This window comes from Mus caroli, chromosome 9 (assembly GCF_900094665.2).
Source record: "Mus caroli chromosome 9, CAROLI_EIJ_v1.1, whole genome shotgun sequence".
Taxonomy (NCBI): Eukaryota; Metazoa; Chordata; class Mammalia; order Rodentia; family Muridae; genus Mus; species Mus caroli.
Window position 1 is genome coordinate 32,884,124 of NC_034578.1, and position 17,032 is coordinate 32,901,155.

The 17,032-nt window shown below is 38.1% G+C and overlaps 1 protein-coding gene across 1 annotated transcript in view; it reads right to left on the reverse strand.

The window, feature by feature from the left end:
• Positions 1-1,340: 1,340 nt before the first annotated feature.
• Stt3a (STT3 oligosaccharyltransferase complex catalytic subunit A) overlaps positions 1,341-17,032 on the reverse strand; it is a 33,838-nt gene continuing 18,146 nt past the window's right edge. The window contains exons 10-18 of the mRNA XM_021171394.2: positions 16,404-16,559; positions 14,999-15,090; positions 12,487-12,642; positions 11,877-12,065; positions 10,193-10,309; positions 9,970-10,072; positions 4,276-4,464; positions 3,248-3,363; positions 1,341-1,887 (exon numbers count right to left, since the gene is read on the reverse strand). Of these exons, the coding sequence (XP_021027053.1) occupies positions 1,849-1,887; positions 3,248-3,363; positions 4,276-4,464; positions 9,970-10,072; positions 10,193-10,309; positions 11,877-12,065; positions 12,487-12,642; positions 14,999-15,090; positions 16,404-16,559 (1,157 nt within the window). The 3' untranslated portion in view covers positions 1,341-1,848. The remainder of the gene's footprint in view (positions 1,888-3,247; positions 3,364-4,275; positions 4,465-9,969; positions 10,073-10,192; positions 10,310-11,876; positions 12,066-12,486; positions 12,643-14,998; positions 15,091-16,403; positions 16,560-17,032) is intronic.

A 17,032-nucleotide genomic window follows, 5' to 3' on the forward strand; every position in this document is an offset into this window, starting at 1 on the left:
CAATGTTGAAAGCCACTGATTTAAAAAAAAAAAAAAATCAATGTTACCTCAAACTAAAACACCAAAACATAACAAAGCAAGTAAACTAATGATCAGGCAGGAGGCACAATTTGAGGTTCACCAGACCTGGAAGTAAGAGTCTCTGGAGAGTGCTAGGTGGGTGTGTGGGTGGGCATGTGTGTGAAATTTTATTGTTGCTTTTGAGGTGGATTTTTTTTTTTACACTAAGAAGACTACAACTGAAAATGAAATCAACTTAAAAATCTCTGTAGACTAGAAAATATCAAGATCCCAGGAGTCAAAATGATATGAAAAGAGGGTATCCCATTTATACTATAAAGAAAGCTTACTAATAGCCTGTAATGTTAATCATATTGATAAGTCTCAGGTTAACCTTTCCCACTAGGCAGTAGTTCTGTATATAAATCAAACAATGTATTTACATATAGGATATCAAATCGTCTGTTAAATCTAAAATTTCACCCACAGTTAAAATACACAGTACATACACCGGTTTGAAGGAGAAGCCCTTAGGTATACAAGTACACCTAAGCACATATGCATTGAGTACCACTGTGACTATCTAAAAGTCATATAATTCCTCCTGTTTTCTTAAATAGAAACACTATAATTAATTTAAGACTGTTTATATACATCAGTGATTATGTCCTATGTTGTAAAACACATGAAATATCCTATTGTACAGAACAGAAAGCTATTTATCCTGACACAAAATATCTATGGGATCTCTGTGCTTTGTAGTTTTTGAAGTCTCTTTTCTTGCAGTCAGACTGGCAATGATATCAAAGTACCTGCTAGTAGCAATATTTCCCACTTCCTATGTATATATTTAGCAAGAGATTCAAAACCAAGTAATCAAGCCGCAAAGTGGTGTATGAACACAGCAGACCGACACTAAGAAAAACAGAAGCTCACGGTGGAGAACCCTAAGAGATTTAGTGCAGTCTAGAGAAAATGAGCAAAGAGCCATTTACTGTGTTTTAGGTTTAGTGAAGTATTGAATGCCTAAACTTCATATAGGTCCACATAATTACATCTGATTCCAGAAACATCTATTGATCATCAACCTGATGTTGGAGGAGTGTCTTCCTCTAGGATTGATGTTTCACTGATCTTAAGAACTACTGGATTAGTCACTTTTGCTTCACATTTCTACTTAGAAAAAGAATAACTGCCATTAGTTTGAAAGGATACTGGTGAGATCAGGAATACTCAGCAACTTTCTGTCCTTATAAAGCCAAAGAGCTTCTAAAGAAATAGACATCGAGAACATAGACATAATAGCAAGAAAGCTCTTTCTTGCCCAGAAACAGCACTCCTCTGGTCCCAGAAACATTTATTCAGTTGATAAAAATTTATTAAGCCCCAGGAAAGCATTGTACCTGGGTGCTAAAAAACAAAAAAGTGTGACAAAGTTGTTTGTATTTGTTGAACCAGAGCTAGTCCTTGAGATTGCTGATAGGAGAAAAAATGCTCCTATTTGGTTCATTTGGGGACCTAGAGCATGGATATAGTCTTCCATCCGTTCACTTCTGTGATCCTCGTATCAGCCAATTTAAGTCAAAACAAATAAGGCACATTTAAAAAAAATCCTCCCCCACCCCTTTTAATTGACCAAAGTAAAGCCATAACATTTCATTTGGTAACCTGCTCAGAATTATAAAAATCATTTCACTTGGCCCAGCCCATATTGTCCAGGGCAAAACTTGCAGACAATTCTAACCCCATCCGGCTGTTCTTATAAACTGCATATAAAAAAAAAATCTTCAGCGTCCTCAACATGACGCGCTCAGTGCGAAGCATAACGCTCAGGGCACAATGTGACATTTATGTCCTTGACAAGCCTCGATTATCCAGGTCCTTTACCTGCAACATAAAGACATAACTTCAATATTTACCAAAAGGTTAACTTGGAAAGATCTACAAGTTCCACTGTAAGCAGAAAGGATTACACATGTTTGGCATGTGAATAAATTAGTATGAGATAAAGCCTACCTACTGTCAATCTAGCCTTTTAGAACCAGTACCTCTAAGAACCAGTACCTCTATAGACTAACTTTGACATTGACCAAAAGACTTCAATCATTCGGGTTTTCTTTTCCTCACTATTATTTGAGATAGGGTTTTGCTTTGTAGCCTAGACTGGCCTCATACTCAATCCCCCTGCCTCTGCTCCTCTAGATATGTGGTTCAATCATTTCTCATATAAGAGATGTAACACACTCTTACATGGCATATGATTATGTATCATAAATTCAGCAAAAAGAAAACATAGTTTGGGGCTGAAGAGATGAGCACTGGCTGTCCTTCCAGAGGTCCTGAGTTCCAATTCCTAGCAACCACATGGTGGCTCACAACCATCTGTAATGGGATCTGATGCCTTCTTCTGGTGTGTCTGAAGATAGCTACAGTGTACTCATATACATAAAATAAATAAATCTCTTTTTTAAAAAATGCTGTTTTTAAAAAAAGTAATTAAAAACAAAAACACATGCATTTCCCCTAGTCCCCAAGCTATTCCAATCCCTACCTGGAACAGTATTGCTGCAACAAGTACAGTAGCCATATCTGTAATGCTACCATACCTAAGGCTATAAAGAACTGGGATCTAAGTTTAAAGTCAACCTGGGCTACACAGTAATTTTAATGCCAACCTGGATGTCAGCCTGAGACTTTATCCCTAAAACTAAAAAAAAAGGATTAGCTAGTCTGGCAAGACAGTTCAGTGAGTAAGAGCAGTTGATTTTGATCTCCAGGACCCATCACAATGAAAGAATTGATCAGTACAAGCTGTACTCTGACCTCAATACATGGGATACCTGCCTCCCCATATAAAGATGCCTCTCCCCCGCCCATATAAAAATGTAGTAAAAAAATGTTTTTTTAAAGAAAAAGAAATGTTGCCATAACAACCACCAACTGGGATGTCTCCTCTCTTAAGAGTAATCAAAAAATATAATTAGTAGTATTTTGGTCTGGTCAGATGGTTTAGCAGATAAAGTGCCATACAGGTCTGATGAACCTATACAAAACTAAAGAGAATCAACTCCACAAAGATGAAAACACACACACACTCAAATAAATAACTAGCACTTCAAGTGACTTACAAGCTACTTTGAAACCAGGTGCCATTTATTAAAAATGTCCCTATTTGGGAAACTGATTACTAGAACAAACAAACCTATAATCACAAGAGCAACTTCTGAGACCTGCAGCATCTCCTCACCTTGTATATCCTGACTAGCCAGTGTTCTGTGGTATACGCTTCCTCCAGGACATCAAGCTCAAAGTCTTTATTACCAATCTCAGCATTTCGAACACGGTCAAAGCCTGGTGGACGCTCTAAAAGCAACGAGAAAAAACATCTATTATACAAGTTGATTTCCTAAAGAGATGGAAGCTGCATATCATCTACTGCACTGACTGCACTTTGACTGCACTATTTCCCAGCCTGCACTTTGACTAGAGTCTGTAAGGAAGAGCATCAGATAGATAGGGCAAATCAAGCGCTACCTTACTTGAGTCTTGTCCAATGTGATGCTTGGCAGGGTCCAAGTAGCATCTGTCTTCTAAATCTACAAGATGACTTTTAAGGCACTCTACTCCTGAGGACTGTTATCCAAAAATCTAGCACTAGTAACCCTTCTATGGACCACAAGTCCACGACTTGTATATACTGCAAAAGTTTTCCATGATGAAGAAACAAAACTAGCCGGGCGGTGGTGGCACACGCCTTTAATCCCAGCACTTGGGAGGCAGAGGCAGGTGAATTTCTGAGTTTGAGGTCTGGTCTACAAAGTGAATCCCAGGACAGCCAGCCAGGGCTATACAGAGAAACCCTGTCTCGAAAAAAAAAAACAAAAAGAAAAAGAAAACTGAAAGACAGGATTTAACCTGACCAAATCCTTCTCAATGTACTTATCTAAATAGTGAAAAAGCACTCTTTTCTTTTATTCTTTCTCACACCGAGATATTCTTTGTTGATTGATATACACAAAATAAAAGATAATGTTTTAAAGCACAGAACTTAAAGGCAGACTGAGTTTGAATCCTAATTATCACATGATTATTAGCAAGAGTTCAGTAACCCGTGGGCTCAACTTCCTCAAATATAAAAATGACATTAACATTAGTTTAAATTATCTTCTGGGTTGCTGTGAGGACTAAATGAGTTAAAATACTAAGCGCAGAGCATGGAAAACGCAGTATGTGTCAGCTATTACAATTGCTGTTAGCATTATGAATCACACTCACTGGCTTCTGTGTAGACCTGCCCAAAGCGGTAGTAACACATTTTGTACATAAGGCAGTTGAGCAGCACCGGAGAACCCTCACGATCAACACGGAATTCCCCAGTTGGAGTATAGTAGTCATTCTCCTTAATGTGTCTTCCTGTCTCTGTGCTTCCTCCAATCCGGACCATCCAAAGAAACTTGTTGATATCTAGAGAAAAAAATGAATGCACTGCTGCATGAGAAAGGCTGCTGGTTCTCAGGAACTCACTGAAAATATCACTATTTCTAAAGAAATTTCCATTGTATTTTCCTAATAAGGAATGCTATCACTCAACTGTAAAGACAAGATAGTGTGCAAGCAAAACACTTCCTAAAAATATAAAACTTTTATTAGAAATTGTTAATTGATGAAATTGTATGCTATTACTGGTCCAGTCTTAAGCCACACTGAAAGTATTCCTACAAATTACATAGGGTTAGGCTACTGCAAGAAGTAGCCAGTAGCCACATATACTTAAATAAGCACTTGAAGTATGATTCTTACCAATTTAGAAGTGCTGTAAGAATATAATACAAGGTGGAAACTAGGCACAGTGGTGACTGTCTATAATCCCAGCACTGGAAAGCTAAGGGAAGAGTTTTCTGCATTCAAGACAAGCCTAGGCTACATAGCTTCAAGCTTTTATATAAATGGATCTGTACTATAATATTGTATTCTAAGCCTTCATAAGCATTCAATAAAAAGTTAAACTGGAAGCCAAGTACAGTGGTGCACACCTTTAAACCTAGCACTTGGGAAACAGAGGCAGATGAATCTCTGTTAAGTTAAGGCTAGTTTAGTCTACATAGTAAGTTCCACAGTATGTATTCATACATAGTGAGATCCTTTTTTTTTTTTGGTTGTGGGGTGGGTGCGAGATTAAGAACACTAAAAACAAAATAAGATGTAGCCAAGAAGAAATAAAACTTTTCATTTTATAAATAAATAAAATACAAGTGTGTGAAGTGTGTGTAAGACAATACTGATGTCCTACTCTATCCCTTCTGCCTTATTCCCTTGAGACAGGGTCTCACTGAACTTGGAGATATGCCAGCAAGCCTGGGGATTCTCCTATCCCCCCACCCCAGTGAAAGTGATGAGTTGGTTTTTAGTTGGTTTCTGAGGATTTGAACTCAGGTCTTCATACTTGAAGCAAATATTCTTATCTCCTAAGCCATCTCCTCAACCCCCTAAATGATTTCTAAAGAATAGTAATGTAAGCTAGTGAGACGGCCTGGGGAAGGGGCTTAGTGGGGAGGTAAGGAGCTCGCTGTGAAAGTCTGGAAACTTGAGTTCAAGCTCTATAACCTATGTAAAGGTGGAAAGAGAAAATGGATTCTACATATACCCAAAAGATATCCCAACATGTAACAAGGACACATGTTCCACTATTTTCATAGCAGTCATATTTATAACAGCCAGATGTCCCTCAACAGAAGAATGGATACAGAAAATGTGGTACATTTACACAATGGAGTATTTCTCAGCTATTAAAAGCAATGACTTCATGAAATTCTTAGGCAAATCGTTGTAACTAGAAAAGTATCATCCTGAGTGAGGTAACTCACACACAAAAAACACATATGATATAGTCTCACTGATAAGTAGATATTAGCCCAAAAGCTCAGAATATCAATGATACAACCCACAGACCATATGAAGCTTAATAAGAAAGAAGACCAAAATGTAGATGCTTCAGTCCAGCATTAGAGGGAGGAACAAAATAATCATAGGAGGTAGAAGGAGGAAGGGGCTGGGAGGGAGAGAGGAAGGGGGGGAAAAAAGGAGGGGCAGGATCAGATGTGGCAAGAGATAGGAGATGAGTCCAGAGGGTCAGAAAATTGAACAGAAATATGTAGCAGTGGTGGATGGGNAGAAAGTCCCAGATGCCAGGGAAGCAAGAGGTTACCAGGACCCAACAGAGATAACATTAGACAAAATTCCCAACAAAGCAGGGATAGAATCTATAGAGACCATCTCCAGTAGATAGGCATGGCCCCCAGTTGAGGGATGGCATCACCCACCTATCTCAAAACTTTTAATCCAGAATTGTTCCTAACTAAAGGAAATGCAGAAACAAAAAAAAAAAAAAATGTAACAGAGTCTGAAGGAAAGGCCATCCAGAGACTGCCCCACCTAAGGATCTATCCCACATGCAGACACCAAACTCTGCCAAAAAGTGCTTGCTGACAAGAGCCTGGTAGAGATGTCCTCTGAGAGATTCTGCCAGATCCTGACCAATACACATGCAGATATAGCCAAATATCGGACTGAGCTGGAGGACCCAAATGAGTTAGGGGAAGGACTGAAGGAGCTGAAGGGGATTGCAACCCCACAGAAAGAACAACAATACCAACTAACTGGACAAACCCCCACCCCCACCCCTCCACAGAGCTCTCAGAGACTAAACCACCAAGCAAAGAGTACACATGGAGGGACCAATGGCTCCAACTCCTTATATAGTAGAGGATGGCCTTATCTGGCATCAGTGGGAGAGGAGGCCCTTGGTCCTGTGGAGGCTTGATACCCCAGTATAAAGGGGAATACTAGAGTGGTGAGGAGGGAATAATAGGTGGGTAGGTGGGGGAGCACCCTCATAGAGGCAAAGGGGAGTGGAGATGGGATGGGGGATTTGGGGAGAGGAAACTGTGAAGGAGGACAACATTTGAAATATAAATAAACAAAATAACCAATTTTTTTAAAAAAAAGCAAAATGGATGCTACAAAGTTGTCCTCAGATGGCCATATGTATGGTATGACACATGCATCCCCACACAAATCACACAAATTAACACATAGATAAATATAACAATGTATCAGTATGCTTAATGGAGACTACTTTTTGTTATACATGTAATAATTTGTTTGCCTTTTTTTAAAGACAGTCTTATTATATAGCCCAGGCTGATCTTAAACTCTTTGTCTTATTGAGGCAGGCCTTGAACTCCTGATCTTCTTGCTTCTACTCCCAAATGCTGGGATCCCAGTAAGCACAACAGTGCCTAGCTTGTTTTTATTAATTCAGAGTAAACGGAAAGATATTTTCAGTTAAGCTCTGGACATGATAAAGCAGAAAACAAAGTATATCTTAAGGTTTATTTTTCAAAACACTGTTTTAAAATTCATCAACCACAGATAGGGTATTTGAAATGCAAACAAAAGTTGTTAATTCCCAATCTTGGGTTTTGCTATAACTATTTACTGTGGTAAGTACAAAAACCACTGCTGTCACCAAACACTCAAAGACAAGTTAAGTTAAATCATCTTACTGTAAGCAATATAATCTACAGAGCACCTTCACAAGCAATGCGGAGACCGTAAAAATCAAGTAGATGGGTACAGTAACTTCAAAAGGCTCTAAACCTGATGGATGCAGTCTCACATGTAAGAGACTAGACAATATTAAGCAACAACTGAAAATCTTAAGGCATCAGTCAGTAAAGTGTTTGCCACAAAAACATGAGCACCTGAATTCAATACTCAGTACCCTTATAAAAGCTGGGCATGGTAGCACATACTTATAATTCCAATACTAGGGATAGACTGGTGGACCCCTAAAGACTCACATACCAGCCAGTACTGTTAAACTGGAAAGAAGTCAACCTTGCAATTGCACACATGCAGACAAATACAAAATAAAATTAAACAAACAAACAAAATCTCCAATCAAGACCTCTTGACAAGTGTGTTGGTTAGTTTTGTTCTGGGGTCACTTGCTTTGTTTTTGTTTTGTAAACTTGACATAAACTAGAATCACTTGAATAAAAACAGCCTTGGCTGAGAAAATGTCCCCATCAGATTAACCCATAGGCAAGCAGGAGGTACATTGTCTTGACTGATGATTAGTGGGAGAGGGCCACCCTGGGATGGTCGGTTCAGGGTGCTACAAGAAAGCAGGCAAGCAACAACATTCCTCCATGGCCTCTGCATCAGCTCCTCCCTCTGCTCCTGACTGGAGTTCCTTCCCTAGCTTCCCTGGTAAACAGAAAATCTGTAAGATACAATAAATGCTTTCTTTCCCAGGTAGCTTTTGGTCAGAATGTTTTGTCACAGCAACAGAAACCCTAACTAAGACTCTAAGCAGTATTTCTTTTCATGCTAAATTACTAATGCTCACTTCCTAAATTTCATAACAATTTTCTAATATGTTACAAATAATGACACATTTATTCCAACATCCAACATATTCTACTCAGTTGACAGTGGTTACTACTTACTATTGGTTAGTAAGAAGACTTCAAGAAACTACATTTTGTGGTTCTTTTCAACAGATAAGATCTTGCTATGCAGCCCAAAGTAGATTCAAACTAGTGACCTTCCTGCCCACTAAGAGTGGAAACTACAGATGTGTACTATCACATCCTATAGAACTATCCTACTAAACACATACACACACAAATCATACACACACACAAATAAGCAGAAATGTAGACATACAAATATATATTTATATAGTACTAAATTACATATACATATATATAATAATTACTACCAAACAGTACTGGGGCAATTGTCTGCTATTCCTGCTATTATCAATTTCAGTTTGTTTATACAAGATACACTTGAAATAGTCTTATTTAAAAAAAATAGAAGCATCTTTCAGAAGCAGGCATAGAACTGGATTTGTAGCAGCAAATTGTGTAACTGTGTAGAAGAAGCCACACATTCAAAGAAAATTAACATAGAAATACAACATACTCACTAGCTGTAGGAAAAGAAACTATTTGATATAGGAAGGAAAGTAACCACAGATTGATTGACTGAGCAATAAGTATTTACAGTCATAATTTCAAAACACCTAGATTTAATTAAAAGTTGCAGATTAACTATATAAAAACACAGAAAAGAGGAGAAATGTGAGGTGAGGGGTAAAACACTTCATCAACTGTAAGGAGCTGACAGAGGGCCAGTGAGATGGCTTACAGGTAAATGTGCTTGCTTCCAAGCTTCATGACCCACACAGTGGAAGTAAAGAACCAACTTCCACAAATTGCCTTCTGACATCCATGGCATACATGCATCCCCCAAACACACACACACAAATAAATGAAGTAAAACAACCTTTTAAAGAGACATTGATATAGTACAATTAAAACTAATCAACCCCAGAATAGCAGGAATTTTAAAATATAAAGATTTGAAAGTATAGCTTAGTGGTGAAGTGCTTGCCTAGCACATGTAAGCTCCAAGAATCAATGCCTAGCACAAAAAATAAAAACCTAAGAAACTGAAGACAGGAATTACTGCTTCTGGAGACTGATGGTAAGGGTGCTGTGCTTACTTAAGTTTAGGGCCATGAGACAACCACTTACTTTAAACCTCCAGAATTGTTTAACTTTAAAAGCAAAAACAAAAACAGATATTAACAACTTCAGTTTTGTGAAAGTTACTTTTCCTTTGTATACATACATACACACATACACACACCTAACTTTTTCTTTAAAAAGAGAGAAAATACAGACAAATGGTGTATGCCTGTAGCTCCAGCACCAGAGGTAGAAGCAGAAAGACTCATAGTTCAAGGTTATCCTTATGAATACAGCAAATTCAAGACCTGCCTGAGTCACATGAGACTCTGTCAAAAACAAATATAAATAAGTAAAACAATAACTGATTCACTAAATTTTTAAAGAATCTATGCCCTGCAGCTAGATACAGTATCAAGTACATTACCATCAGAAGAATACCCAGTAAGGCCTCCAAAAATGACAAGCACATAGCTGACATCAAGCTCCCTCATGATTTCATAGGCTTTTTCTTCGGTGGACGCCATTGCCTAGAAAAGTAAATGTATAATTCTCAAAAAAAAAATCTCAAGTCAACCTCCTCTCGTAGCGACACACTTCCCAGAGACTTCACATGTCAGACAGACACTTAAAGGACCCCTTTACCTTACCTGCCCTACTCGAGAAATATGGGTATTATTCCATGTGTTATTGTCCACTAAAATTGTCCGATTTGCCATTGCAGTAATTTGGTAGCCATAATCCCACCATGACATGACTTTTGCATCCTAAAACAAGATGAAAATAGATGTTTATCTCACTGCTCTTAAAATCCAAATGCTAAGGAAGAGTGGAAAGGCATCATCAATAGCAAGTAAGACTTGCCCAATTAATCAATTTCTTTACAAAGTAATGTACGCCTAACAAGAAAATAAAATTGAGCCAGGCAGTGGTGGCACACGCCTTTGATCCTAACACTGGGGAGGCAAAGGCAGGGAGATTTCTGAGGCCAGCCTGGTCTACAGAGTGAGTTCTAGGACAGCCAGGGCTACACAGAGAAACCTTGTCTCAAAAAACCAAAGAGAAAAAGAAAAAAAGAAAAAGAAAAGAAACTTGGGGCATCTACTCCTCCATTTATATATAGCCAGGAAATAATTTAAATTATGGATAATCCAACACTCCCAAATATCTTAATTCCAGATCATTGAAACAAGAACAGTGCATCAAGAGATGTAGGGAAGACTATGAAGTATAACTAAATAAATAAGGTTAGTGTCATTAGGTACTTTAAATGTCTTTTTGAAAGACAGGGTCTGAAACCTGGTCTCAGACTGGCCTCAAACTAAGAGGCTCACTTGCCTCTGCATCCTCAATGCTGGGATAAAATACATTTGCCAACACTCCTAGTTTGTCATTAGGTAATTTAAATGACTCTTAATTACATTATAAAATCAGTTACTACAATGCAATGGTAGAAAGGAAAACACAAATCACAAACTATGATGGCAAGGACTAAAGGTGAACAGTTCAGTGGTGGACTGTGTGCCTAGCATATGCTAAGGCTCTAGGTTCAATCCCCAACACTACGTTAAAAAGCACTCTTGGTTTGGATGTTGAGCAAATCTGACTCTGAAATGCTAATCTCAAAGGCTGAAATCAGAGCCTCTAGAGACATAAACTAAACTGCTATATGCCATTATTAAGTGGTAACTGTTTATTCTAGCATCTGCTTTTTCTATAGCAGACAGAAAACATTTTCTTCTGTTGTAACTGGGTTGATCTGCGTTATATTAAAACCACTATCAGATCAACACATGTGTCCAAACAGAATACAGAATTTAAGTTACTCTAACCCAGTGGTTCAGAAACTTCCTAATGCTACAACCGTTTAATGCAGCGCCTTATGTTGTAGTGACCCCCAACCATAAAATTATTTTCATAGCTATTTCATAACTGTAATTTTGCTGTTATGAATTGTAATATAAATATTTTCAGAAACACAAGTTTACCAAAGAGACCATCACCCATGAGCCACTACTCTAGAAGACACTTGGTCTTTAAAACTTATTAAAAACTAAATTTCTAGTCGGGCAGTGGTGGTGCATGCCTTTAATCCCAGCACTTGGGAGGAAGAGGCAGGAGGATTTCTGAGTTCAAGGCCAGCCTGGTCTACAGAGTGAGTTCCAGGACAGCCAGGGCTACACAGAGAAACCCTGTCTAAAAAAAAAAAAAAACCCGAAGTTTCTGAATTTTTGGTTTTTCTAAGCTTCCCATCCATATCAAAGTTGTCAGATTTACTACAATTTCAAGTGTCTTCACCACTATCCAAGTACCCAACTCCTCCCAAAGTTTTACCTCTGGAGTATTGTGACGGAGCCAATAATATGCTTCTCGGAAGTCATCAAAAATGATCCTACTGCCATCCCCACCACGAGCAGACAGTACAATGGAGGGAGAAGAATAGGCTTCACTGGTTACCCAAGTTGAATGAAACGTGTAGGTGATGAGAAAAAAAGCCATGACCAGGATCATCCCACTTGCCACCTACAGAATGAAGAACTGTGCAGTAAGCCAAACACACAGACAGCCCTTATGTGAGAACAAAATATGTTAGGCTGCATAAATTAATTCTGACCACTCAAGACACTGAGCTAATACCTCTTGAACATAAGCAAATAACACACATTCACACACACACGCACACAAGCACACGCACACATGCATGCACGCACACACATTTTTCCAAGCCAACATGTTACTTAAACCTCACTTCATTCTTTTGTTTTTTTAAGATTTTCTTTTTATATATGAGTACATTGTAGCTGTCCTCAGACACACCAGAAGGCGGCATCAGATCCCATTATAAATGGTTGTGAGCCACAGGTGGTTGCCAGGAATCAAACTCAGAACCTCTAGAAGAGCAGTCAGTGCCTTCAAGCACTGAGCAATCACTCCAGCCCCTCACCTCATTCTTAATAGGGTAAGTAGAATCCTGTTGCTTCTTGCTCTTCTTGTCTGGGCGACTTATATCCAGATTTTTCATATATGTGGACAGCACCTGAGAAACACCAATGCCAGAAAGAATGCACATAACAGGTGCCAATACCAGCATTAGACGCACCTAAAAGGAACAAGAATAATATCAGTATAATCAGTGTTTCACAAATGACAAACTTCAATCTTTTAGTAGACTATGTCAACTTAGCAATTTCCAACGAACACTCTATTCCAGAAAAAGTGGAATAGAAACTATATGATACAGCTATAGCATGAGAGAAGTATGTACTTTTTAAACTTTGTTGCAGTTGAGTCAGTTGCAGTGCAAGCCTGTAATTCCAGCAATCAAGATGCTGAGAAAGGCTAGGCATTGGTGGTGCATGCCTTTAATACCAGCACTCAGGAGGCAGAGACAGGTGCATCTCTGAATTCAGGGGCAGCCTGGTCTACAGAATGAGTTCAAGAACAGACAGGGCTACAGAGAAACCCTGTCACAAATAAACAAGCAAAACCAGAAAAAAAAAAAGAGAAAGAAAATTCAATGCCAAGGCTAGAGAATTAGCTCAGTGACTCTGAGCACATACTGCTTTTCCAGATCTAAATTCTTCAGTTAGGCAGTTCATAAATGCCTAGGACTCCAGCTTGAGGATCTATCATCCTCTTCTGAACACATGTACATCATTAAAAGTTAAAAAAAAAAAAAAAAAAAGAAAATGAAAAAAGGTCTAAGCAAGGGTTGGAGGATGACTCAGCAGTAAGAGCATGTGTTGCTTTTCCAGAGGACTGGAGTCCAGTTCCCAATAGCCATGCTCTCTTCTGAACTCTGGAAGCACCTGCTAGCATGTAGCATACACATAAACATACATATAAATAAACATAATGAATGATAACCTTTGGAGCTGAAAGGTGGTTTAGGATCATCTACTGAATTTAGTTCCCAGCACACAAGCAGCAGCTCACAAGAGCCTGCTTGTGGCTCCCAGGGCTCCTTTACTAAAATGCACATACCCACACACAGACACACACATATACACAAATAATTAAAACTTGGCGGAAAGGAAAGGGCTGGAGAAAGCTCAGCGGTTAAGAGCACTGACTGCTCTTCCAGAGGTCTTGAGTTCAACTCCCAGCAACCACATGGTGGTTCACAGCCATCTGTAATGGGGATCCATGCCCTCTTCTGGTGTGTATTTGAAAATAGCTACAGTGTACTCATATAAATAAAAATAAATAAATCTTAAAAAGAAAAAGACACTCGGGGAAAAATACTTTGCCTCGAAACCATAAATATAAATAGCAATCTCTACTGCAGATCTAAATGTATATATATTTATGTTTTAAATAATATAACTTTTTACAAACTTACTTATATAATTATATATATATATATATATGTATATATATATATATATTACATAATTTATAATTTAAAACTTACTTTTTTTATAAACTTATTTCTGGGGGCCAGAGAGAAGGGTTAAAAACACTGACTGCTCCGGGCATGATGGCACACGCCTTTGATCCCAGCACTTGGAAGGCAGAGGCAGGCAGATTTCTGAGTTCGAGGCCAGCCTGGTCTACAAAGTGAGTTCCAGAACAGGGCGACACAGAGAAACCCTGTCTCAAAAAAAAAAAAAAAAAAAAAAAACTTATCTTTGTTCATTTTGTTTTTCAAGATAGAGAGTTTCCACATTTCCTAGACCATCCTTGAACTTCCCAAGTGTTGGGACCACAAGTCTATACCACCAACCTCAGCTAAAATACTTTTTTACTGTTGTTTATAACCTTTAAATATATATTTATAAACAAACAGAAAAGGCTGGAGAAATGGCCCAGTGCTTAGAAGCACTACCCTTCTAGAGGACCTGGGTTCAATTCCCAGAACCCACATGACAGCTCATATCTGTCAATAACTCAGATTATCCAGGGGATCCAACAACCTCTTCTGACCTCAAAAGGTGCCAAATATGCACACAGTACACAGACACACACTAAGACAAAACACTAATACACATAAAAATTTAAAAAAAAACTATTCTGAAGTAGATAAGATATATCATAACGTTACATAAAATCTTCTCTGCCTTAACAACAGAGCAGGAGACAATTACTCAAGGCTTTAGATACTAAAGTCCACCCCAGGGGCTTAGTGCTCACTCTTCCCACTCTTCTGGGGAATAGCCTAAGTTGGTTTGCAGCATCCACATCAGGTGGCTCACTACTGCCTGTAACAGCAGTTCCATGCAAATGTCTTTCTTTAATCTGCTCCAAATTCAATGAAGTATCTAACACAAGATTATGAGCCCAAGAAAATTAGATGCCAAGAACAGAATATGAGTCTCTTTGCATTCCAAAAAAGGGTTAACAACTGTAAGCAGCTTTGCATATCTTCTAGTTTTTCTAGTTCAGCCAGACAAAAGGAAAAGAAAAGACCCCCAAGTCAGGGATAAGGTTTCGCTAAAACTGAGTGAATTCCTCACCATTACAGCCGAAAAGTACATGCTGGTCACACCATACATGATGATAAAAATCCGAGCATCAGACAGGTTGCTAAAGCAGTAATAGAGGCCAACTACAAAAGAGGGAAAGAAAAGTAAGTAGCTGAGCCCTGTAAACAGACATCTACAAGGGAAAATATCTTCATTATGACAGGATGACTTCACACATTTATCTCAGTAAGTAATTCTAGGAATCTGTCAGAAAAAATATGCAAAGATGTTTACTATAATATTTTTACAAACCAAATGAACACAAACAATCTTATGCCTAGCAGAAGAGATGGTTAATTATACCATATATTAAGTATGAAATATATTAAGATGCTGCTACGGGCTGGAGAGATGGCTCAGTGGTTAAGAGCACTGACAGCTCTTCTGAAGGTCCTGAGTTCAAATCCCAGCAACCACATGGTGGCTTACAACCATCCTTAATGAGATCTGACGTCCTCTCCTGGTGTGTCTGAAGAGAGCTACAGTGTACTTACGTATAAAAATAAATAATAAATAAATCTCTAAAAAAAAAATGCTGCTACAAGAAGTTATAAGTCCTTTGTCCTTTTCCACATCTTTACACATGTGAATACATGAAAAAAAAATCTGATCCAAAGCCTTTAATCCCAGCACTTGCAAGGAAGATAGAGGCAGGCAGATCTCTGTAAGTTTGAAGCCAGACTGCCATATGTAGCAAGTTCCAGGTTAGCAAGGAATAAATCCTGTCTCGAAATTAACTAATATTAACAATGAGATTTTTTTTGTTATGACTTTTTAAGAATGTTTCACTATGTAGCCCAGGGCAAACTCAAACTCACAATCCTCCTGCCTCAGGAGTCCCAGTGCTAAAATAATGAACATTCAGCACTATATCAAATTTAAAATGTTAACAGTGGTAGAACAAGTAGTCAGATCTAGTGTAAATTTGCTTGTTTGTGTTTTTTTTTTTTGAACCCAATTGTTTGTGTTTTTTAACTTATTGTTTTTATAATGACAAATTGCTTTAATTACAAAAACTCAACAAAGAACTTGAACAAGCCAAGAAGAAAACTGAGTTGGGTGAAAAATATGCTACTGAATATTAAGTATAACAAGTAGCCACATGGGAGCGCTCACAACTGCCCCTAACTCCCAGGGTATCCAATGCCCTCTTCTGATTTCTGCAGAGAACTGGACACATATGAACATATCCATACATATACATAAAATACTTATAAATATATAATAAAAATTATTGTAGTATTTTATAATATTGTAATATTTTATAATACAAATACAAAATATATTGTAGTGTTGTAATAAAAATATGTAAAAATATATAAAAAATGAAAAGAATAGTTAATATATTTGGATTCAAAGAGTAATTCTTATGGTCACTTCAAAATGCAAGACAGACCTGGAAACATGAAGACAAGGAGCTGTAGATCAAAATAGTAGGAGGACCAGGTTGTGGGCTGGTGCTCAGAAACAGATGCAATAATGGGAATGTTATTCTTAGCATAAGAGGGATCCAGCAGAGAGTAGAAACGTCCTGTCCAGGGAGAAATTTTTCCTGAAAGAAAAAAAAAAAAAGACAATATTTAACATATATCCCTAAAACATTAAGCTAAAATGCTAATTACTAACATTCCATCTCACTTTTATTATTAGTGTGTCTGTGTAATGTGTCTGAGTGTGTGCAGAAGTGTTGAAGTAAGAAGACACTTGTGGGAGCCAGTTCTTGACATCCACCTTGTCTGAAGCAGGAGTTCTCTGATTGTTTCTGCCACGCTTTATATTCCAGACTAGTTTACCTCCAAGCTTCTGGGTGGCTGAACTAAAATGTTTTAGCTACCCATTTCATCCCAGGAGTACAGGGTTGAACAAAAAGCACTTCTATCCACTGAGCCATATCACCAGCCCACAGCATTACATTGCAGTAAAATTCTGAGGCAAAAAAAGGGCTGTTTTTGCTTTACTACTGTTAATTATACTTACAGAATTTCACTCCTTTTCTTTTTAACTTGAGAGTATTTTTTTTTTTTT